At 46.5% G+C, this 24961-nt stretch overlaps 1 protein-coding gene across 2 annotated transcripts in view; it reads right to left on the reverse strand.

Moving 5' to 3' along the window:
• The window catches only part of RCBTB1 (RCC1 and BTB domain containing protein 1), a 49012-nt gene extending 33992 nt beyond the window's left edge, over window positions 1-15020 (reverse strand). For both annotated transcript variants that reach the window (XM_069758864.1, XM_069758863.1), the window contains exons 1-2: window positions 14874-15020; window positions 12042-12209 (exon numbers count right to left, since the gene is read on the reverse strand). In XM_069758864.1, coding sequence (XP_069614965.1) covers window positions 12042-12167 — 126 coding nt within the window. In that variant the 5' untranslated portion in view covers window positions 12168-12209; window positions 14874-15020. The remainder of the gene's footprint in view (window positions 1-12041; window positions 12210-14873) is intronic.
• Between the last annotated feature and the right edge of the window lie 9941 nt (window positions 15021-24961).

Consider the following 24961-nt stretch of genomic DNA (forward strand, 5'->3'; position numbering starts at 1 on the left):
TAGAAGGATTTGGGCAGAATGAGGGCAGCACTATGTCCTGACCTCTATGAAAATGAAGTCACTTTAGGCAAGAAAGTAGGGTCTAGACGGAGGACTATGCTGTCTTATCCTTAGGTAAGGCTCCTGCATGGACAGTGCCTGTAATTCTCCTATATGTCTAGTGGAGGTAATTGCCACTAAGTTGAGGGTAAGAACCTTTAAACAAGTTCCCGATAAAGCTTCAAATGGATCTTGCGTTAAGCTATTAAGTGCCAGATTTAGGTCCCAAGGGGGAGTGCGACTATGAACTCAGACAAATTCTACTGGCTGAGGTCATGAAGCGTTTTATCCAATGATGGTTGGCCAAGTTCTGGTCAAAGAACGAACTAAGCTGAAACCTGAACCTTTAGGATACTACGCACAAGACCTATATTGAGACCCTTCTGGAGGAAATCTAAGATTTGAGCAGTATTCAGGTGGAATGGGTCTGGGGTGTTTGGAGAACACCAAGATGAAAATTTCTTCCAGACTTGCCATAAATGGCGTTCGTTACAGGTTTCCTGCTTCTCTGGAGAATTTGAATTACCTCATAGGAAAGGCCTCTTGCTCTTAGCATCTTGGCCTCAGCCAAGCAGCAAGGTTCAACCTGGGTAGGTTTGGTTGTAACAGGGGACCCTGGTGAAGAAGGTTGTTTTGTGGTAGTAGAAGTGGACCTTCCTGGGCCATGTCCAACAGAGCGGTGTACCAGCTTCTTCCCGGTCACATGGGGGTGATCAGGATAGTAGTGACTCGCTTGGATCGGATTTTCTGTAGCGTTTGACAGAATCAGGATTGGAGGGAAGGCATAGGTGAGGTTGAACCCCCAGGAGAGCGAAAGCATCCATGCCCCACACTGTCTGCTCTGTTCAGTGAATAATATGTTTCTAGTTTTGCATTCTGGCTGCTGGCAAATCTACGTCAGTATCTCCCATCGAGATACTAGGGAGAGGAAGACTTCCTGATCTAGGCATTTCCCCCAGATGTACATCCTTCCTGCTGAGAAAGTCTGCTTGTGTATTGGCAGATCCTCTAGATGGACCGCTGTGAGACAGGTGGTGTCTTTCTGCCCAGGAAGAAAATTCTTGCAGTCTGACTTTAAATTTGCAAAGTTCGTGCCCCCTTGGTGACAGAGGTATGCTACTCTGGTCATGTTGTCGGAGTATATGCACACATGGTGACCCTGGACAAGAGTCGATGCTGCTTTCAGGGACTCTTCCACCACCTTCAGTTCTCTGAAGTTTGATGAGTTGGCTCTGACATCTGGGGACCATATGCTTTGGAAATTAGATTTCTCCACTATGGCTCCCCATCCCCTACAACTGACATCTGATGTAAGAATCTTTAGAGGGAACTGATCCCAGCTGACCCCTTGTTGGAGGTTCTGGTAACAGCCATCATGCCAGGGATATCCTGACATGATTGGGAAAAAACTTTCTTGGATAGGGAGTTCTGCTGTCTGTCCTAGGATGAGAGTATATGTGTCTGAAGGGCTCTTGTATGGGCTTGGGCCCATGATACCATCTGGATGCAAGATGTTAGGGACCCCAGAATGGAAATAGAGTTCCGTAGAGTGGGAGCCTTCAGGCTTCTGTATTGAGCCATCCTCTGTACCAGATAAGAGCTGGTGCTCTCTGGGCAGGAAGGACTTCCTTAATTTGGAATTCAGTAAGACCCTAGGAATTTTTTTTTGTAGAGGAAAGCAGGCCTGATTTCTCCCGATTCAGAATCCAACCCAAGGATTCCAGTATTTCTAGAGTCCTTGTTACATTGAGTTTAAACAGGAAATAGAGCGACAATGAGCAGGTCGTCCAGGTATGGTAGAATGCAAATCCCCTGAAGATGAGTGAAAAATCACTGCCTGTCATGATCTTTGTGAACACATGAGGTGTTGAGATTCCAAATGGTAGGGCGTTGAACTGAGTGATCTGATGGCCCTGGGAAATTGCAAACCTTAGAAACTTCCTGAATTTTCAATGGATGGGGACATAATGGGCATCCCTCAAATCTATTGTAGCCATCACCCAGTCTTGACCAATCAGGGAAATTGCTAACCTGATTGACTCCATCTTGAACCTTCTGTATGAAATTACCCGATTTAGGGGTTTCAGGTTGATAATGATTCTGTGCTTCCCTGAAGGTTTTTTGATTAGAAATAGACAGGAATAGGGGCCCCTGCCTATCTCTTGTTGGGGTACTGGAGAAATCACTCCTGCTTGGGAGTAATACCTGAAGGCCAGAAAAATGCATCCTGGGATGGAGATTCTGTAGTGGGGAAATCCTTAGGCACCAAGGGGGAGGACTTTCGAACTCTAGTTTTAATCCATCTTGAATGGTTTGAGGAGATGGACCCCCACTGGTGGATAAAGTTTGAGAGTCGCCACCCCTGACCGTAGTCACTGTCAGAGGTCTGCTGGACAAGGATATTTCTGCCCTTTCCCCTTTGGGATAACTCCAGCAACCTGTTTTGCCTTTTCCTTGGAATTCTTTGAGAAGTTTCATCCTTTGAGGGACGAAAACTTTTGTATTTCTCTGTTCAGGCAGTGCCTTTTTGTCTGGCCTTATCTACAATATTGTCAAGGGCTTGGCCGAACAAGTCGCGACCCTGAAATGGAATGGCACAGAGTTTTGCTTTAGATGTGATGTCGCCACTCCAGGATTTCAGCCACAGTGCTCCCCTAGCTGAATTGGAGAGTACTGCAGATTTTGCTGACTCGAACAGATTCTGCAGAAGCATCCGCAAGGAATCCAATGGACTTCTGGAGAAGGGGAAGGGAATCAAGAATCACCTCCCTATAAGTTCCCTGGGTAAGGTGATCCTCCAGGGTACGGAGCCAGCAAAATAAAGACCTAGCAACACAGGTAGATGCCATGTTTGTTTTAAGGCGGTTAGTGGAAGTATCCCAAGAACTCCTTAGGAGACCTTCAATTTTCCAATCCATTGGGTCCCTGAGCTGAGATGAGTCCTCAAGTGGGAAGGCTGTCTTTTTCATCACTCTAGAGACCTATACGTCTACCTTCGGGGTATCCCAAAGAGCTGTCCCCATCTAACGGGAAGTGCTTCTTTAATTCAGATGGCACGCCAAGTCCTTTCTCAGGGGACTCCCATTCGTGAAGAATGAGGCTCTGAACATTTTCATGCACGGAAATCCCATTAGTTATCTAGGTTTGAGGCCCCCCCCCCCCAAACATTCCGTCCTGTACCAAACTGCTTCACCTCCTCAACACCCATCGTCCCCCTGACCATACTAATTAACTCCTGTATTTCTTCAGAGGAAAAATAATATTTTTGTTATCCTCTTTAGGGGTAGAAGTGGAGCCCTCATTCTCCCAAATATCCTCCGAGTCAGAGGTGCGTCATTTGCCAGAGTCTGAATCAGATTCCATAGCAGTCAATTTCCTCTTTTGTGGGAGGGGGCTGTGGTAATAAGGAATGGGAAAGGGCTGATACTGAGGATTGGACCTCCTTTTTAATAAGGGTCTTAATGCTTTCAAAGAGGGAGGGTTGTTTGGTGTGCAACACCTCGTCAGTGGAGGATTGGCAAAGCTTGTATGAGGAAAGAAGCCTGGTCGCACATACACCACACTTGCGGTCTTCTGCCGCCTTCCTGGATGTTTTATCCTTTAGTGGCAGGGGCCTTGTCTCCCTTAAAAAAAGAAAAAAAGAACGAAAGAGAAGGGGACTAAGCCTGTTTGCCACCTAAAAGTAAGGGACCTTAATCCGCTACTTACTGTAGGAGGGAGGACGCTGGGCTCGGCAGAGGGGGGGGATTTTGTCACCATCCATGGTCTGTCTGTCCGTCTGTCCAGTCACACAGAAACAGATAGTGGGCCTTACCTGGTGGCTTCCCCTGACCAGGGTTACATAATTGAGGTCACAGCGTCTGGTATGGTGTGCGCCTCCTCTCCAGGTCAGCAGGTGCAGGAGAGGGGGGGGGGGTACCCGAGAGGGAACACCACATGTGGAGGCGGAGTCCGTGTAGCCAGCGGTAATGCCAAGCGTGCGTTCCAGGCTGGAATGCACGGAAGCTCGTGTGACGTCACTTCCGATGCGCACGTAACAGACCGTGCCAGAAAAAGGAGGGCGCCAGGGAGCTGAGAGAGGACCCCAGCCGCACATCACTTCTCTGCTTTACCCCCGGAGGGGTGGGAAGGAGGGTCCCGAGTCGCATGCACGCATGGAGACAGGAGCAGCTATGGAGGGAAAAGAGCAGAGCATCTGACCCCGGCTGCATGTAAGTTATCTGGGTACTCCAGTCTTTGGCCACAGCACCCAGCGGGACCTCTTCATGCCCCATGGGGTACGGGGGGAAAAAAAAAACAAAAAAAAAAAAAAACTGGTTGTTGCAGGGAGGGTATTTAACCTCAGTTTCTTGCCCCCCATTAGGGCAGGGAGACATCCTCCTATGCTGCAGTCGTGGAAGGTGACTGGAGAAAAAAAAAAAAAAAAAACAACAACAACCTTTTGGCTATCTGCACACGTTCAGGATTTTTTGCTTTTGGCAGTTTTCCACCGAAAAAATGCTAAAACCACTTAAATTAACCTCTTCACAACCTTGCCCTTTTCCATTTTTCGTTCTTGTTTATCACTCCCATCCTTCCCAGAGCCATAACTTTATGTTTATGTCAATATGGTCATGTGAGGGCTTGTTTTTTGCGGGACAAGTTGCATTTTTCAACAACATCATTTGTTTTAGCATGTCGTGTACTAGAAAACAGGAAAAAAATTCCAAGTGCAGTAAAATTGCAAGAAATTGCAATCCCACACTTGCTTTTTGTTTGGCTTTTTGCTAGGTTCACTAAATGCTAAAACTGACCTGTCATTTTGATTCTACAGGTCATTATGACTTCATAGACACCAAACAGGTCTAGTTTACGTTTTATTTAAGTGGTAAAGAAAAAAAAATTCCAAATTTTGCTAAAGAAAAATGTGCAATTTTCCAATACCTGCAGCGTCTATTTTTTGTGATCTGGGGTCAGGTGAGGGCTTATTTTTTGTGTGCCAAGCTGGCGTTTAATGATACCATTTTGTTGCAGATACGTTCTTTTGATTGCCAGTTATATTTTAACCCCTTAGTAACAGAGCTAATTTGGTACTTAACCCTCCGTCACATACAACTGATCTGACAGGCGCTTCTCTTTTACTTTCATTTCTCCTTCCTCACCAGATTGTGAGGAAACCCCCTCCCTCCAGGTAGTCTCCTGTCTCTTGAAGGTCTGTGAAACCTGATATCACAGTTGGATTTCAGAGCTTCAGGGGAGAGGATATAGCTGCACAGATCTCTCAGGCTCATTGTATGTGAATACGTCACATTCAGTAAGGTTGGTATTTTATGTTTTTATTCATCACAATAGTTTATTTAGCTTGTTTTATGAATGTATAGCACAAAATGTGAGGATATTTCATAGAAATAAGGGAGATTTTATAAAAGAAAGTGTGCTGCTCAGGCATATACAGTAGTTCCCCAACATTCCTTCTCTTGCTTCAGATTATCTGCTGAAATGGAGAGGAAAATGTACAATTTATCCAAACAACTTGATGTTGAGGAAGTAACAAACATGCTGTTAGATGATAGAGACCTCACACTGAATGGGGATTTAGGAGAGGAAAGTGAGATTGATTCTCATGATGAGGTGGAAGAATGTGTCCTGGATTCTGAAACAGAGCAAGATGGTGACAGTGGTGAGGATGAAGAAGTTGGATCATATTATATTGGAAAAGATAAAAATACTAAATGGAACAAGAAGCCATTCCAGAAAAAACGTAGGGAGCCTTTAAACATTATTACTCACCTTCCTGCAGTAATAGGAACTGCACGTAATGCAAAAACTGCAGTTGAATGCTGGAACAGTATATTTACAGATGACATTCTGGACTCTATTGTCACATATACCAACCAATATATAGACATTATAAAGGACAAGTACATCTGCAACAGAACCATCAAGCCCACAGATGAAATAGAACTGCGTGCTTTTTTTGGATTACTGTACCTTGCAGGAGCTTATAGGGCAAATAGACAAAGTTTGGAGGAACTTTGGGGTAAAGATGGGGATGGAGTTGAAAAATGTAGCCTTGTTATGTCCATAAACAGATTCAAGATTCTAATTCGTTGCCTTCGGTTTGACGACAGAACTACCCGAACCGAACGCAAAACACATGACCGACTTGCTCCAATTCGTGATATATTTCAAAGATTTGTTGTAAACTGTAAACAAAGTTATTACCCTGGAGAGAATCTCACTATTGACGAAATGCTCCCTGGTTTTCGTGGTAGATGTGCCTTTCGTCAATATATTCCATCAAAGCCAAACAAATATGGAATAAAAATGTATGCCCTTGTTGATGCCAGTAAGACCTACACTTACAACCTGGAAGTTTATGCAGGAAAACAACCAGAAGGTCCTTACTGTGTGAGCAACAAACCCATTGATGTTGTAAAAAGACTGGCTGAACCCTTTTTTGGATCGGGTCGCAATATTACAGCTGACAATTGGTTTACAAGTTGTGATCTGATTGATTATCTGAAAATTCAGAAGCTGTCATATGTGGGAACTGTAAGAAAAAACAAAAGGGAATTGCCGCCACAGTTTGTAAGTGTGAAAGAGAGACAACAGTACAGCAGTATGTTTGCATTCCATAATGGAAAGGCTTTAGTTTCCCATGTACCACATGCCAAAAAAATCGTACTTCTTCTATCAACACTTCATGATGATGCTGCCATCGATCCTGGGACTGGGGCAGAAAAAAACCCGGAGATAATTACATTTTACAATGCCACCAAAGGGGGTGTGGATACAGCAGATCAGATGTGCTCCACTTTCAACGTCAGCAGAAACAAACGCTGGCCAATGGTCATATTTTTTGCTATGTTGAATTTGGGTGGTATAAATTCACAAGTAATTTATCTTGAAAACAAGCTTGAACCACTCCGTAGACGATTGTATCTGAAAAAATTGGCCCATGAACTAGTACTTGGAGAGCTACGCAGGAGAAGCGTGAAAACAATCGGTATCCCCTCTCGCCTTCAAGTTCAGCTCAAAAGGTTCCGCCTAGAAGATGGTGAAAAGTCACCATCTGCACCACCTCACAAAAGAAGATGTACCACCTGCCAAACGGAAAGCGGAACCAGAAGGCTTTCAAATTATGAATGTCTCAAATGTCATAAAGCAATTTGCCTGACACATGCAAAAATGGTGTGTAATTCTTGCTATTTGCTCTGCAAGTGTGACTTTTCTGGGGAAACCTCAGCATCTACTTCTGATTGAATATGTTTTTAATAGTACTTAAGGTACCTTAAAATTAAGTTTGTGTTCAAAAATTCTCTTTGTACATTTTTTGAGAGAGTCGAACTGGGGACTATTTGGCGTGAGTTTTGAAAAGTTTGTATTTCATAGTTATTAGTTTTATGTTAAGTAAATGTTTTTTTTTTTGCAACTGATTATGTGTAGTCTCTTTTATTACATCCCTATGAAGGTCACTGATCACTTTTAAAGCACTGAAATTGCAAACAGATATTATAGGTATTTTTCCAGCAGGCGCCTGACAGGCACATTGTATGTGAACTCGTTAGTCTGAATATTGTATGTGACGGAGGGTTAATGACCAGGCCAATTTTTGCAATTCTGACCACTGTCACTTTATGAGGTTATAACTCTGGAACGCTTCAACGGATCCCGCTGATTCGGAGATTGTTTTTTCATGACATATTGTACTTCATGTTAGTGGTAACATTTCTTCAATATTACTTGCGATTATTTATGAAAAAAACGGAAATATGGCGAAAATTTTCAAAATTTTGCAATTTTCAAACTTTGTATTTTTATGCCCTTAAATCAGAGATATGTCACGAAAAATAGTTAATAAATAACATTTCCCACATATTTACTTTACATCAGCACAATTTTGGAAACAAAATTTTTTTTTATTTAGGGAGTTATAAGGGTTAAAAGTTGACCAGCAATTTCTCATTTTTACAACACCATTTTTTTTAGGGACCACATCACATTTGAAGTCATTTTGAGGGGTCTATATGATAGAAAATAATGAAGTGTGACACCATTCTAAAAACTACACCCCTCAAGGTTCTCAAAACCACATTCAAGAAGTTTATTAACCCTTTACGTGCTTCACAGGAACTGAAACAATGTGGAAGGAAAAAATGAACATTTAACTTTTTTTTGCAAACATCTTAATTCAGAACCATTTTTTTATTTTCACAAGTGTAAAAACAGAAATGTAACCATAAATTTTGTTATGCAATTTCTCCTGAATACGCCAATACCCCATATGTGGGGGTAAACCACTTTTTGGGCGCACCGCAGAACTTAGAAGTGAAGGAGCGCCGTTTGACTTTTTCAATGCAGAATTGGCTGGAATTGAGATCGGACGCCATGTCACGTTTGGAGAGCCCCTGATGTGCCTAAACAGTGGAAACTCCCCACAAGTGACACCATTTTGGAAACTAGACCCCTTAAGGAACTTATCTAGATGTGTGGTGAGCACTTTGAACCCCCATGTGCTTCACAGAAGTTTATAGTGTAGAGCCGTGAAAAAAAAAAAAAAAAACATTTTTTCTACAAAAATGATTTTTGCCCACAAATTTTTATTTTCACAAGGATAACAGGAGAAATTAGACCACAAAAGTTGTTGTGTGATTTCTCCTGAGTACGCTGATACCCAATATGTGGGGGTAAACCACTGTTAGGGCGCACCGCAGAGCTTGGAAGAGAAGGAGTGCCGTTTTACTTTTTCAATGTAGAATTGGCTGGAATTGAGATTGGACGCCATGTCGCGTTTGGAGAGCCCCTGATGTGCCTAAACAGTGGAAACCCCCCACAAGTGACCCCATTTTGGAAACTAGACCCCCCCCATGGAACTTATCTAGATGTGTGGTGAGAACCTTGAATGCCCAAGTGCTTCACAGAAGTTTATAATAATTTTTTTCACAAAAGAGATATTGTAGCCCCCAAGTTTTTATTTTCACAAGGGTAACGAGAAATTGGACCCCAGAAGTTGTTGTCCAATTTATCCCGAGTACGCTGATGCCCCATATGTGGGGGTAACCCACTGTTTGGGCGCACGGCAGAGCTCAGAAGGGAGGGAGCACCATTTGACTTTTTGAGCGCAAAATTGGCTGTCGTGTTTGGAGACCCCCTGATGTACCTAAACAGTGGAAACCCCCCAATTCTAGCTCCAACCCTAACCCCAACCTGATCCATAATCCTAATCACTAACCCCAACGATAATCACAACCCTTACCCCAAAACAACCCTAATGTCAACCCTAATCAAAACCCTAAATCCAACACCCCTAATCCTAATCTCAACCCTAACCTCAAACCTAACCCTAATCCCAATACACCCCCAATCACAACCCTAACCTTAACCCTAATCCCAAGCGTAACCCTAATGCCAACCCTAACCCCAATACCAACTCTAATCCAAACCCTAACCCTAATCCCAACTCTAACCCTAACTTTAGCCCCAACCCTAGCCCTAAGGCTACTTTCACACTTGCGTCGTTTGGCATCCGTCGCAATCCGTAGTTTTGGACAAGAAACGGATCCTGCAAATGTGCCCGCAGGATGCGTTTTTTGCCCATAGACTTGTATTGCCGACGGATCGTGACGGATGGCCACACGTCGCGTCCGTCGTGCACTGGATCAGTTGTGTTTTGGCGGACCGTCGGCACAAAAAAAGTCCAATGAAACTTTTTTGGTACGTCGCATCCGCCATTTGACCGCGCATGCGTTGCCGTAACTCCGCCCCCTCCTCCCCAGGACATAGATTGGGCAGCGGCTGCGTTGAAAAACTACATCAGCTGCCCACGTTGTGCACAATTTTCACAACGTGCGTCGGTATGTCGGGCCGACGCATTGCGACGGTCCCGTACCGACGTAAGTGTGAAAGAAGCCTAACCCTAAATTTAGCCCCAACCCTAACCTTAAATTTAGCCCTAACCCTAGCACTAACTGCTGTTCTCCTGCCGGCCAGCAGATGGAGACAGATGGCGGGCGCACTGCGCATGCGCCCGCCATTTTCTTTTCCCCGGCAGCCAGGAGGAGCAGCAGGAGGACCCAGGGACACAGGTGAGTATGCTAGGGTCCCCGAATCCCCCTATTTCTCGGTCCCCTGATGTGCGATCACATCAGAGGACAGAGAATTACACTTTGACTTTTTTGCGGTCGCCGGTAAACAGTTAATTACCGGCGATCGCAAAACAGGAGTCGGTAAAACCGACCCCGATCATGTTCTTTGGGGTCTCTGCTACCCCCGGCAGCCGAGACACCAAAGATTCTCCCGGTGGCGGGCGCACTGCACATGCGCCCGCCATTTTGAAGATGGCAGCGCCCACCGGGAGACACGAGGAGCATCGGGGGAGATAGGTGAGTATTGGGGGGCTACCTGGGACCCCTTTTCTCTGTCCTCCGATGTGCAATCACATCGGAGGACAGAGAAATTAAAAAGAGATCGCGGTTTTTTGTTTTTTTTGCGATCGCCGGTAAACGGTTAATTACCGGCGATCGCAAATGCGGGGTCGGTTAAAACCCCCCCGAATCATGTTCTCTGGGGTCTCGGCTACCCCCGGCAGCCGAGACCCCGGAGAAAATCCGACTCTGGGGGGCGCTATTCACCTTTTCCACAGCGCCGTTAATTAACGGCGCTGTGGTTTAAGTACCCTTAGCAGCCACCGTTAAAAGGCGTATCGGCGGTCGCTAAGGGGTTAAAAGAAATTTCTGCATGTGTTTATTTAACCCTTTAATTACTATAGGATTAGTAATGGATAGGTGTCTTGAGGCCTCTCCATTACTAAGCCGGCTTAATGTCACCTTACAATAGCAAGGCGACATTAACCCCTCATTACCCAGCTTGCCACCGCTACAGGGCAAGTGGGAAGAGCTGTGCAAAGCGCCAGAATTTGCGCATCTAATAGATGCACCTTTTCTTGGCAGCTGCAGCCTGCTGTTTTTAGGCTGGGGGGGGGGGGGGGGGGGGGGGGGGGAGGGGGGCAATATCAATGGCCCCTTACCAGCCTGGTAATACCAGCCCCCAGTTGTGAGCTTTAGCAAGGCTGGTTGTCAAAAATGTAGGGGACCCCACACCTTTTTTTAGTTATTTAGTGTGAGGACCTCTATTCTTGATAACTAGCCTAGCTGAAGCCGACAGCTGGGGGTTTTGGCTGGCTATCAAAAATAGGGGGAACCCACATTTTTTTTATTTATTTAATTTATTTATAGTGCAGGAGCAGCAGATGAACTCACATCTGCCGCTCCTGCTGTCACTAGTTAGCGTTAGCAGGTGTCAGATGGGATCAGTAGTCCCATCAGCTGACAGTGATCGGAGGTACCTCCGAACAAAGCAGAGAGCTCCCCATTGTCTGATAGTGTGGGAACCGCAGCTCTGACCAGCAGGGAGGATTTCCCCACCGATCAGAAGCAGTGTTTGCTGAGCTGTCATGCATATGACCTGTCAGACACCCCATTCAAGTGAATGGGGTTCAGGTCCGCTCTGCTGGGTGACAGGCTACATGAACACATCATGCAGCCTGCCATCTAGATGTAGCAGAGCCAAGTGTGATGTCACATTCAGCTGTCCTTGACTTTTCTGCAGCAAATATGCTGCAAGAAAATTCAACCTGCGCATTTGCAGCGTTTTTTTTTCCACCATCCATTCAAGTCAATGGATAGAAAGCGCTGAAAAAAAAAAACACTAGAAAAACGTAGTACACACACACACCAATATGTGTGCATGAGATTTCTGAAGTCTCATAGGCTTTGTTCGTACTTCAAAAAGCAGCTGAAAATTAGCATAAAAAGCAGCAAAAAAAAAAATGCAGCAAAAACGCCTTGTGTGAATTCGCCCTAAGCGTTGAGAACTGTAACAGCATGTGGAGCCTCCATCCAGCACCCGGCCCGTAGCTGCATCTTTTCACACCAACTAGGAATGTGATCCTGAACAGTCCCATTAAGGAAAACACAACAAAGCAGCTTTAATATTATGTCAAAGCCATAAAACCCACTAACCTCATCATTGCCATTGGTGTAGATGACTTCATTTGCACATGTACCAAACACACAGGCTTGTCGGATGGATGCCACCTCCTGGGGTGATAATAAAGTGAATAACGGCCACTTCCCAAAATCCACCATGTCCTGAGAGGTTTTCACCACAGTTATAGGTAATCTGAACACCTAAAAAATAAAAAAACAAATTATAGCCAAGTAATGCGCTAGATGATGACTACTAGCGTGCACAGGCATTTTCAGAGCTTCCATACAAGTGAATGTAAAGCTGTCTGAGCCTCCGCACAGCTCTAGCGTGTGGCTACATTGATCGTAGGAAATTAAATTTGAATTTTTTTCTCCCCTTTCTCATTTAATACATTTTCAGAGAACCGCAGAGGTGCATAATATATTAAAGAAAAAGCCATTATATCTGGTAATATTTCATGCCAGCCTTGATTAGGGGCTTAAAACTCATGGGCATCTGACTGACATTTACCTCAGCAGTCATTCAAGAGTAAAGGGGTTGTCTGGTGTAAACAAGTAATGACTTCTTCACAGGACCAGTGATAGAAGGGTGAGGGACCTGCAACAATCTGCAGAACAGGTCAGCAGCGCACATGCTCAGCAGCTGCGCCATTCACTGTATGGGATTAGCTAGCGCTGCGCTCAGCTTTCCAGCAACTCCAAAGAGAATAAATGAACCAGCTGCCCAATTCTGTAATGGTGTAAAGAGTGCCCCCTTCAGGGATAAAGGTGCCCATTCTGCCAGTTGGTATCCGTTTCAGCAATTGGTCACCCTCTCCAATGACTATGGTATCCATGGACAACCCCTTTAAAAGGTAACTAGTCACCAAAAAAAAACCCATCAACCTGCAGATAAGGGGGATAGTCTGCAGGTTAATATTGTGAAGCTGCCAAGCACCAGCACTTAAATCCACTCTACAGGAAGGAAATTAACATTATTACCCTGGTGGAGTTCTGGATTCAGCCATAGGGGGGAATAAAGTTAATTTCCTCCTGGTAGCAGAAATCCAAGTGCTGTGCAGGTCCACAACACTATTCACCCCATATGTGCAGGTTAATAACATTTTTCAGGTGACCGGTTCCCTTTAAAGGGAACCTGTCAGGTCCCTCAAGCCCTCTAATCCAGCCACTTATTTATGAGTAAATTCCCTGCATAACATTTTTCCTTACAAATGAGGTTTAAAATAAAAAAAATAAAAAGTTGACGGGGCATTCGTTCCCCAGACTAGTCGGCCCACCTTGTTGTCAGCCCCCTGTGGGCATGATACTTTGCACAAGTGTCGCCATCGCCAGTTCGTGCAAATCTGGAGCTCGTGGCTCTTTTCAGCAGCATCACTCTGAAGCCAGGTGTACCCTTCCCGGCTTCAGAGGGACGCACGTCCAGAAGTCATAGTCTGAATTTTTTGACATGCGCACCTCTGAAGCCAGGAAGGGTACACCCAGCGTCAGACTAACGCCCAATTGGCTAGTGAAAGCCCTAATTAGCATAGCAAACGGGGACAATATAAACACTTAAACAACATTCGTGCATGAAAAATGTTATACAGGGAATTTACTCATAAGTGAATGCTGCTGGGTTGGAGTGTATGGGGTACATGATCGGTTCCCTTTAAGGAGGAGTTCTCAGAATACAAGCATTTTACTTCTTCCAGGAAGGAGCAAGAAGTTTCTTATCACTGATGGTCTGAGTGATTGGCTGCAGTCCTAGGCAAGCAGTCCCAGTGTAGAAAGAAGTTTAATTTGTGCACTTTACTTAGAGCGGCGCTTCTGTATGTGACCCATGATGTGAAAATGCAAACACTACAATGGGAAAGTGAAACCCCGGCAATGTGGGTGCAGGCACCGACCCCATCCAAAACTGCAACCCCCCAGCAATGCAAGTTCCCCATGCACACCCCCTACCCGGCAATGCAGGTTCCCCCTGCACACCCCTCCCCCCCCAATGCAAGTTCCCCATGCACACCCCCTACCCGGCAATGCAGGTTCCCCCTGCACACCCCTCCCCCCCCAATGCAAGTTCCCCCTGCACACCCCCTTCCCGACACTGCAGGTTCCCCCTGCACATCCCCTCCCACTCCCGGCAATGCAAGTTCCCCCTGCACCCCCCCCCTTCTCGGCAATGCAAGTTCCCCCTGCACACCCCCTACCCGGCAATGCAAGTTCCCCCTGCACACCCCCCCCCCCCAATGCAAGTTCCCCCTGCACCCCCCTTTCTCGGCAATGCAGGTTCCCCCTGCACACACCCCTCCCCCCAATGCAAGTTCCCCCTGCACACACCCTCCCCCCCCCCCCCAATGCAAGTTCCCCCCCTTCTCGGCAATGCAGGTTCCCCCTGCACACCCCTCCCCCCCCCCCCAATGCAAGTTCCCCCTGCACACACCCTCCCCCCCCCCCAATGCAAGTTCCCCCTGCACACACACCCCCCCCCCTCCCGGCAATGCAAGTTCCCCCTGCACCCCCCCCCCCTTCTCGGCAATGCAGGTTCCCCCTGCACACACCCCTCCCCCCAATGCAAGTTCCCCCTGCACACCCCCCCCCCCCTCCCGGCAATGCAAGTTCCCCCTGCACACCCCCCCCCCCCCTCCCGGCAATGCAAGTTCCCCCTGCACCCCCCCCCCCCCTTCTCGGCAATGCAAGTTCCCCCTGCACACCCCCTTCCCCCCCGGCAATGCAGCAAGCTCCCCCTGCACCCTCCACCCAAGCAGGACTGACCCAATAACCCTCCTCACAGCACCTGCAGTACTACAAGTGTCAGCATTTCCTACCAGCGCTTTGCATGGTGGCAGCTCGCCATCTCACACTCCGCATACGGAGACGTGCTCTTACCTTGTTCACCGCGGAGACCGGCTCTGGTGCGGTGTTCTCCACAGGATAGAGCACATAGCTTGCCGGCCGCCAGTCTAGACAAACCGCGGGCAGGGAGCGCGGTGTTCGGCGGTGCAGCCTACGTCCGCATACAAACGCCGGCCGGGGCGGGGCAAATGCCATGTCACGTGGCGGCAGGACTTTACCACAGGAAAGAAAAAATGAGGCAGGAACAGAGCGGGTTAAATAGCGTAAGCTGATTGGTTGTTAACCTCCTGGAAGGCGCTGATTGGTAGTTCTGTTCCCGCCCCCTGATATATAAGTGCGTGCAGCGCCCATGCCCAGCATAGAGCACACAGTAGTGAGTATAGTCAGTGTCACTACTGGAGCATGAGAAGTCTATAATATGGTCAGGTGTAGGAAACGCGGACTATGAAGCCTGGCATGTTTTGGTCGGATGAAGTGGTTACGTATCCATAGGGTGAGGGATAACCTATCAGATTCAGGGACATATAGCGATAACAGGGCCCCTTATATATAACTAGATTGGTGGCCCGAGTCTAACGCATCGGGTATTCTAGAATATGTATGTAGTTTATTTATGAAGTTTTCAGAATAATGCAATTTACACACAGGATTCGGCCGTCCGCGACCAATTAGCAAAGCGTGGTTCAAATTGCCACGTAGTATATAGCACAGCCACGTAGTATATAGCACAGCCACGTAGTATATAGAACAGCCACATAGTATATAGCACAGAGACATAGTGTATAACACTGTCCATGCAGTATATGACACAGGCCACGTAGTATATAGCACAGCGATGTAGTATATAGCACAGAGATGTAATATATAACACAGGCCACGTAATATATAGCACAGTGATGTAGTATATAGCACAGCCACGGAGTATATAGCACAGAGATGTAGTATATAACACTGCCCATGTAGTATATAGCACAGCGATGTAGTATATTTCCCAGTCACGTAATATATACCACAGCCACATAGTATATAGCACAGCCACGTAATATATAGCAGAGACGTACTATATAAAACAGGCCACGTAGTATATAGCACAGACATAGTATATTGCCCAGCCATGTAGCATATTGCACAGCCACGTAATTTATTGCACAGCCACGTAGTATATAGCACAGAGATGTAGTATATAACACTGCCAATGCAGTATATAACCCAGGCCACGTAGTATAGAGCACAGCAATGTAGTATATTGCCCAGCCACGTAATATATACCACAGCCACGTAGTATATAGCACAGGTACTATACAGATGATCAGGTTTTTAAATACATCAGATAGCGATTATATACATTAGATAGGACTGCTCTATTATGGGTATACCTTGGCGATTGGTGGATCAGCTTAACATACTTTTTTTTGCAAAAAAACGTATTAACTAAATACCCTGTATTTTTTCATTTTTTGACTAGCACTTGCTTATTTACTGTGACTTTTTTTACAACAGAGTATTTTTTTACCTCTCTGTGCGCTTTTGTGTTTTCAAGTTCTTTGGTGGTGTGAACAGGTTCCTACAGACTTGTTCGCTATGCAGGTGGCCCATGTGTTTTTGGTTTTATAATTGTTCTCTTGTTTCTACAATAATAATCTTTATTTTTATATAGCGCTAACATATTCCGCAGCGCTTTACATTTTTTGCACACATTATCATCGCTGTCACAGATGGGGCTCACAATCTAAATTCCCTATCAGTATGTCTTTGGAATGTGGGAGGAAACCCACGCAAACACGGAGAGAACATACAAACTCTTTGCAGATGTTGTCCTTGGTGGGGTTCGAACCCAGGACTCCAGCGCTGCAAGGCTGCTGTGCTAACCACTGCGCCACCGTGCCGCCCATGCAAGACTGGGGAGTTCACCACTCCTTTGTGGGTCATTTGCATTGTAGCTGTTCCATCTCGTATGTTCAACGTGGATATTTTCTCTCTGAGCCCTGTTCATACAGGTACTATACAGAAGATCAGGTTTTTAAATACATCAGATAGCGATTATATACATTAGACAGGACTGCTCTATTATGGGTATACCTTGGCGATTGGTGGAGCAGCTTAACATACTTTTTTTTGCAAAAAAAACGTATTAACTAAATACCCTGTATTTTTTAATTTTTTGACTAGCACTTGCTTATTTACTGTGACTTTTTTACAACAGAGTATTTTTTTACCTCTCTGTGCGCTTTTGTGTTTTCGGGTTAAATAGCGTAAGCTGATTGGTTGTTAACCTCCTGGAAGGCGCTGATTGGTAGTTCTGTTCCCGCTCCCTGATATATAAGTGCGTGCAGCGCCCATGCCCAGCATAGAGCATACAGTAGTGAGCATAGTCAGTGTCACTACTGGAGCATGAGAAGGCTATAATATGGTCAGGTGTAGGAAACGCGGTCTGTGAAGCCTGGCATGTTTTGGTCGGATGAAGTGGTTACGTATCCATAGGGTGAGGGATAACCTATCAGATTCAGGGACATATAGCGATAACAGGGCCCCTTATATATAACTAGATTGGTGGCCCGAGTCTAACGCATCGGGTATTCTAGAATATGTATGTAGTTTATTTATGAAGTTTTCAGAATAATGCAATTTACACACAGGATTCGGCCGTCCGCGACCAATTAGCAAAGCGTGGTTCAAATTGCCACGTAGTATATTGCCCAGCCACGTAGTATATAGCACAGCCACGTAGTATATAGCACAGCCACGTAGTATATAGCACAGCCACGTAGTATATAGCACAGTCACATAATATATAGAACAGCCACATAGTATATAGTACAGCCACGTAGTATATAGCACAGAGACATAGTATATAACTCTGTCCATGCAGTATATGACACAGGCCACGTAGTATATAGCACAGAGATGTAGTATATAGCACAGAGATGTAGTATATAACACAGGCCACGTAATATATAACACAGGCCACGTAATATATAGCACAGTGATGTAGTATATAGCACAGCCACGGAGTATATAGCACAGAGTCGTAGTATATAACACTGCCCATGCAGTATATAACAGGCCACGTAGTATATAGCACAGCAATGTAGTATATTGCCCAGTCACGTAATATATACCACAGCCACATAGTATATAGCACAGCCACGTAATATATAGCACAGCCACGTAGTATATAGCACAGCCACGTAGTATATATTAGAGACGTAGTATATAACACAGACCACGTAGTATATAGCACAGCGATGTAGTATATAGCACAGACATAGTATATTGCCCAGCCATGTAGCATATTGCACAGCCACATAATTTATTGCACAGCCACGTAGTATATAGCACAGAGATGTAGTATGTAACACTGCCTATGCAGTATATAACCCAGGCCACGTAGTATAGAGCACAGCAATGTAGTATATTGCCCAGCCACGTAATATATACCACAGCCACGTAGTATATAACACAGCCCACATAGTATATAGCACAGATATGTATATACCACAGCCCATGCAGTATCTAACACAGCCCACGTAGTATATAGCAATGTGGGCACCATATCCCTGTAAAAAAATAAAATAAAAAATAGTTATATACTCACCCTCTGTCGGCCCCCTGGATCCAGCCGAGGCGTTTACCGATGCTCCTCGCGACGCTCCGGTCCCAAGAGTGCATTGCCGTCTCGCGAGATGATGACGTAGTGGTCTCGTGAGACCGCTACGTTATCATCTCGCGAGACCGCAATGCATGGACCAGTCATCGGAGAGTCGCGAGGAGCGGGAAAGGCCTCGGCTGGATGCGGGGGGCCAATGGAGGGTGAGTATATAACATTAGATCTTTTTACTATTGATGCTGCATAGGCACGACCAATCAGCGACTTGGGATTTCCATGACAGACAGAAAGACGGAAGTGAGCCTTAGACAATTATATAGTAGTTAATGTATGGGCCCTTTGCCATCCTGTAGCTCATAACAATACAATCTTGGCCCCTGTAACGGTTGCACTGTAAGATGAGGGCGTAGCGCTGTAGTATCCCTGCTGCCACTTACAGAGACTGTGACCGGAGAGCTGCCTCTTGTCTGGTGGTTCCTGCAGCTGAAGTGACCCAATGCTACAGGTCAGTAAATACCGTGCGCTGGCCGCGTAAGAAAGACCAGGTGACTCACCGAGAACTGTTCCCTCTCTCACCTGCATACTTCTGCCGAGCTTCGTCAAGCTCTGGCAGTGTTGGAGACTGCACTTCACTCTGCAACTTGAATCCAGGACCCCTCTCAAGCCTTTGAGAACTCACCGTCACCGCCAGGAACCGGACCATCACTGCCTACAGGACAACACCTGCTTCATCATATACCACCGTTTGAACCTAGTACTCTGCAGTCAGGAAGTCGGACTGATAAGTTAACCCTTAATGAACAGTTGCTATACTTCATGGGCAGACATACCGCCGATTCAACCGGTGTGGCTGCACCAGGGCCCGGAGGCTTTGTGGGGCCCCTGCAGGCAGGGTCAGTGATAGAGGCAGGCAGCTGCCTAGGGCCCCCGCTCCCCCGCTCCCCCAGGAGCCCCCAGCTAGCGGCAAATCTCACAGCCACTATGGGGCGCCTGTGAGGCAGGGGGACCCGCTAGCGCCGACTCCCCCGCCGCATTAAGCTATACCGGCGTCTGCCAGTACAGTTCAAAGCAATGATGGAGGAGAGAGCATCAGCAGACGCTCCCTCTTCCATCATTCCCCGCTCTGCCTCTGACATGCGCGCACTCACTGTGTGCCAGGTAGTGCAGCCGCTGGGACAGACAGGAGCAGCGCAGGCAGGAGGTGAGGTAAGGAGTGTTTTTTTTCCTTAACTATAACAGTGAGTACTAACTGGACTGTGGGGCCATTCTATGGGGGGAGATGCGAGTTGTGCTATATACAACATGAGCTGTGCTATTTACAACGTGGGCTGTGCTATATACAACGCGGGCTGTGCTATATACAATGAGGGCTGTGCTATATACAACACGGGCTGTGCTATATACAACTCGGGCTGTGCTATATACAACGCGGGCTGTGCTATATACAGCGCAGGCTGTGCTGTATGCTATGCGGCCTGTGTTATATACTACGCGGGCTGTGCTGTATACTATGCGGGCTATACTGTATACTACGCGGACTGTGCTGTATACTACGTGGGCTGTACTGTATACTACGTGGGCTGTGCTGTATACTTCGTGGGCTGTGCTGTATACTTCGTGGGCTGTGCTGTATACTTTGCGGGCTGTGCTGTATACTTTGCGGGCTGTGCTATATACAATGCGAGCTGTGCTATATACAACGCGGGCTGTGCTATATACAACATGGGCTTTGCTATATTGAATGCGGGCTGTGCTGTATATCACGCGGGCTGTGCTGTATACTACGCGGGCTGTGCTGTATACTACGCGGGCTGTGTTATATACTACACGGGCTGTGCTGTATACTTCGCGGGCTGTGCTGTATACTATGAGGCTGGGCTGTATACTATGCGGGCTGTGCTGTATATTATGCAGGCTGTGTTATATACTATGCAGGGTGTATTATATTCTATGGAGGAGGCTGTGTTATATACTATTGGGGGGTATATTATAGTCTATGAGAGAGGCTGTGTTATATGCTATGGGGCGTACATTATCTTCTATGGGGGAGGCTGTGTTATATATGTGGGGCTGCATTATATTCTATGGGGGGGCTACATTATATACGATGGGGAGGTGGGCTGTATTATATTCTATGGGGGCTACATTATATTCTATGGGGGCTTTATTAGATTTTATGAGGGAGGATTGCATCATCCTCTTTTATGGGGCTACATTATATTCTATGGGGAGGTGGGCTGTATTATGTTCTATGGGGGGCTGTATTATATTTATATTCTATGAGGGGTGATTGCATCATACTCTGAGGGGGCTGCATTATTTTCTATGGGGGGTTACATTATACTCTGTGGGGTGGCTGCATTATACTATATGTGGGCTGCATTATCGAGGACAATGGGGAATACATTATACTATATGAAGAACTATGGGGTGTATTATACTATGGGAAGTGAATTGTACTACATGGATGACTATGGCAGTGCATTATGCTATATGGAGCACTATGAAGAGTGTATTATACTATCTGGAGGACTATGGGAAGTGTATAGTACTATATGGAGGACTGGGGAGTATATTATACTATATGGAGGAATATGGGGCATATTATTATATGGAGGACTATGGGTTGTGCATTTTACAATATGGAGGACTGTGGTGCACATTATAATACATGGAGGTCTATGGGGTCTTTTATACTAAACAAGCAAAATGCTGCCTATTCATCGAGTGATTGGATTGTTTATGCCGGAACAGAAATAATTGTTCTCAGCAGCACATCGCTGTTGTAAACTGTAGATGTGCTGCTGATAACATGATACTGTGTGGTAATCTGTTAGTGATGTATTAGTGATCATTCTGTTCCCATCATTCTTTCTCAAACAGTGGAAAGAGGCTGGGAAACAAGCTTTGAACGATTTCAATATTGTCAATCACACTCGTTTAGCGGCCTGAGATCAGCGCATGTAAATACAACCGAAAAGATTCTGTGTGATGTGCAATATGTTAGCATTTGGGGCCCCATTTAAACTTTGCCTAAAACCAGCCCTGCCTGCAGGGCGGCTAATAATGAGGGCAATCTGGCCAGTTTATCTGGCCCCGAGGCTCTGGGGGGCCCCTGGCCAGATTGCCCTTATGTGCGGCGGGCAGGGGGAAATACCTGCAGCTCCGCTACCTGCAAGAGAAAAAGGCAGCGGAGCGGAGCTGCAGGGAATGGATCCGTCCTGCTTCCTGCCAGTGCTTCCTGTCACACAGCCGCAGCTGTGCGAGACAGGAAGCTGCTGGCCATGGTGGGGCTTCAGGATACCATGCACAGAGGTGAGGTTAAGTGTGTGTGTGTGCAGAGAGGTGAATGGTGCTGTGTGTGTAGGTGGAGGAGAGGGCAATGATGGGGCAGAAGGCAATGATTGGGTTGACAAAGAGGGCAGTGATGAGGCAAAATGCAATGATTGGGTTGACAGAGAGGGCAATGATAGGGGTGATGGGGCAGAAGGCAATGATTGGGTTGACAGAGAGGGCAATGATGAGGGTGATGGGGAGGAGGCAAGGATGGAGGTGGTGGAATGGACAATACTGGGGTGGTGGGGAGAAAGCAATTAAGGAGGTGGTGAAGAGGGAAATCGTGGGGGAGAGGGCAATAATGGGATGCGGAGGATCTATAATGGATTTAAGAACAGGGGGAGTTGGAGGAAGTATTATCGATTATTATGTCTAACACAGTCCCTTAGTATAAAGCGTACTCACTTACTGTATATATAGCACGGACCCTTAGCTTTGTCGCCTTAAAAGGAGGGGGGCCCAGACACATGTCCTGCACAGGGGCCCCAAGCTGTCTGTGTCCACCCCAGCTATACTTATTGCCCTAGTTACCTTCCACAGCACCCTCATTGTGCTCATCATCTGCCATACCCCTGTCTCTCCTTTCTCCTCCCTGCGTGTTCAAGACAAATTAACTCAAACAAAAAAGGCAGCACTATGCAAATATGAAAATTGAACTGCATTACTGCATTAGAAATATGAAGAATTGAGAATGCTTAGCGCATAAATTGGCCAATTCATGTGTACCTGGAAGCCACATTAAAGGGAGTCTGTCACCCCCAAAATCGTATATGAGCTGCGGCCACCAGCATCAGGGGCTTATCTACAGCATTCTGTAGTGCTGTAGATAAGCGCCTGATGTAACCTGAAAGATGAGAAATAAAGGTTATATTATACTCACCCAGGGGTAGTCCCGCTGCGGTCCGGGTCCCGCACCTCCCATCTTCATCAGATGATGTCCTCTTCTTATCTTCTTGCCGCGGCTCTGGCGCAGGCGTACTTTGTCTGCCCTGTTGATGGCAGAGCAAGGTACTGCAGTGCGCAGGCGCCAGGTCTCTCTGACCTTTCCCAGTGCCTGCGTACTACAGTACTTTGCGCTGCCCTCAACTGGGCAGACAAAGTCTGCCTTTGCCGGAGCCGTGGCAAGAAGACAAGAAGAGGATGTAATCTGATGAAGATAGGAGGCGCTGGACTGGACTGCGACACCCATCGGACCTGGACCGCAGCAGGACCACCCCTGGGTGAGTATAATATAACCTTTATTTCTCATCTTTCAGGTTACATTGGAGGCTTATCTACAGCATTACAGAAGGCTGTAGATAAGCCTCTGATGCCGGAGGCCGCAGCTCATATACGATTTGGGGGGTGACAGATTCCCTTTAAGGTGTTTCTCGTTTCCAGGACCTAACAATGCCATTGCAACTTATGTTTGGATATGACAGTCAGTTGTTTTAAATTTGTTTTCATTAGCCTTCTGACTGAGCACTCCATTTTTTAGCCACAGGTGTTTTTAATCCCAGCAGGACCACTACCCCTCCACAAAGATATAGATTTCAGTCTAAGAGAGGACTCGCGGTTCCTATATAGATGACTTAATTCTAAGAGAGGAATTGCATTATTAGGTTCAGGAAACGAGAAACGCCTTAACGTGACTTCCAGGTACACATGACTTGACCAATTTATGTGCTAAGCATTCTCAATTTTTCATATTTCTAATGCAGCAATGCTGTAATGACACGGGGATAGTGTCACTGGGGTTAAGGCCAGGGGCACCAGTTGGGGACACGAGCCTATAAACAAGGAGTGAGAAGACCAATGTGTGCAGAGCGCACAGGATCTTTGCTAGGCCCATCACGTGACCACAGGGCGGCGCTAAGCCAGTCACATGACCACAGGGGCGGAGCTACCACGCGAGCGGACAGAGAGCCGCCCATGGTGCGGAGAACAATGGACAAACTGAATAACATAGTCAAAGCAAAACCAAGGGTCAGAAGCCAGACAAGTACGAAGTAACCAGGGGCAAGACAGATGAGTAAGCAGTGACGAGCCAAGGGGTCAGAAAACCAGGAGGGACAAAGCAGTACCGAGCGGGAAGACAGACAGTAGTAAAGGGACAAATCGGGTCATACACAGCGAAACTCATGCAGTGGAACAGCAATTACTGATGAGTAACCTGGGTCAGCAATCTCTAACCGAATAAACTGAAGTATCACCGACACTGGACCCAGGAACTACCAGCATTAAATAGCCGCCCCAGAACCAAAGAGAGGCGGACAAACTTAATCCTGACCTCACCACTACAGAGTCCGAACAACCCCGTTCTGAGTCACGACAGTACCCTCCTCTCAACGGGGGGCCACCGGACCCCAGGTTTCTCAGGAAATCGGGCATGAAAAGACCGCGCCAAACGATCGGCATGAACCGATCAGGCAGGAACCCAGGATCGGTTCTTGGGACCGTACCCTTTCCAATGCAAAAGGTATTGAAGGGCGCTACGGACCACCTGCGCAGCACATCATACTCCTCCTGACCATCTACCAAAACGGGTGGTAAAGGACTCAATAATCATTCCTCAACAGCCCCCAATGGTTTCAACAGGGACGTATGGAACACATTGGGGATCTTAACCCCCTTCTGTCCTCGGACGGAATAGTACATCCGAGGAGAGAACCCCCGCATTGATGCGGGCTCCGGCGGTGAGCCCGCATCAAAGCCGGGACATGCCAGCTGTTTTGAACAGCTGACATGCCCGCAATAGCGGCGGGTGGAATTGCGATCCACCCGCCGCTATTAACTAGTTAGATGCCGCTGTCAAACTCTGACAGCAGCATTCAACTAGTGCTTCTGGCCATCGGAAATGCGTGCATCGCTGACTCAAGTCACGTGATTGGGGGTCAGCGATGCGTCGGCATGACAACCAGAGGTCTCTTAAAGACCTCTATGGTTGTTGTTGCCAGATTTCTGTGAGCGCCACCCAGTGGTGGGCGCTCATAGCAATCCAGTAATTCAGCTACATAGGCGCAATCTGAGCATCGCTCCTATGTAGCAGAGCCGATCAGGCTATGCCAGCTTTTAGCCTCCCATGGAGGCTATTGAAGCATGGAAAAAATAGAAAAAAAAGGTTTTAAAATTTATAAAAAAAAAATATTTGCCCCATTCCAAACAAAATTAAAAAAAAAATCAAACCTACACATATTTG

The sequence above is a fragment of the Ranitomeya imitator genome, chromosome 3, assembly GCF_032444005.1.
Source record: "Ranitomeya imitator isolate aRanImi1 chromosome 3, aRanImi1.pri, whole genome shotgun sequence".
Classification (NCBI taxonomy): Eukaryota; Metazoa; Chordata; class Amphibia; order Anura; family Dendrobatidae; genus Ranitomeya; species Ranitomeya imitator.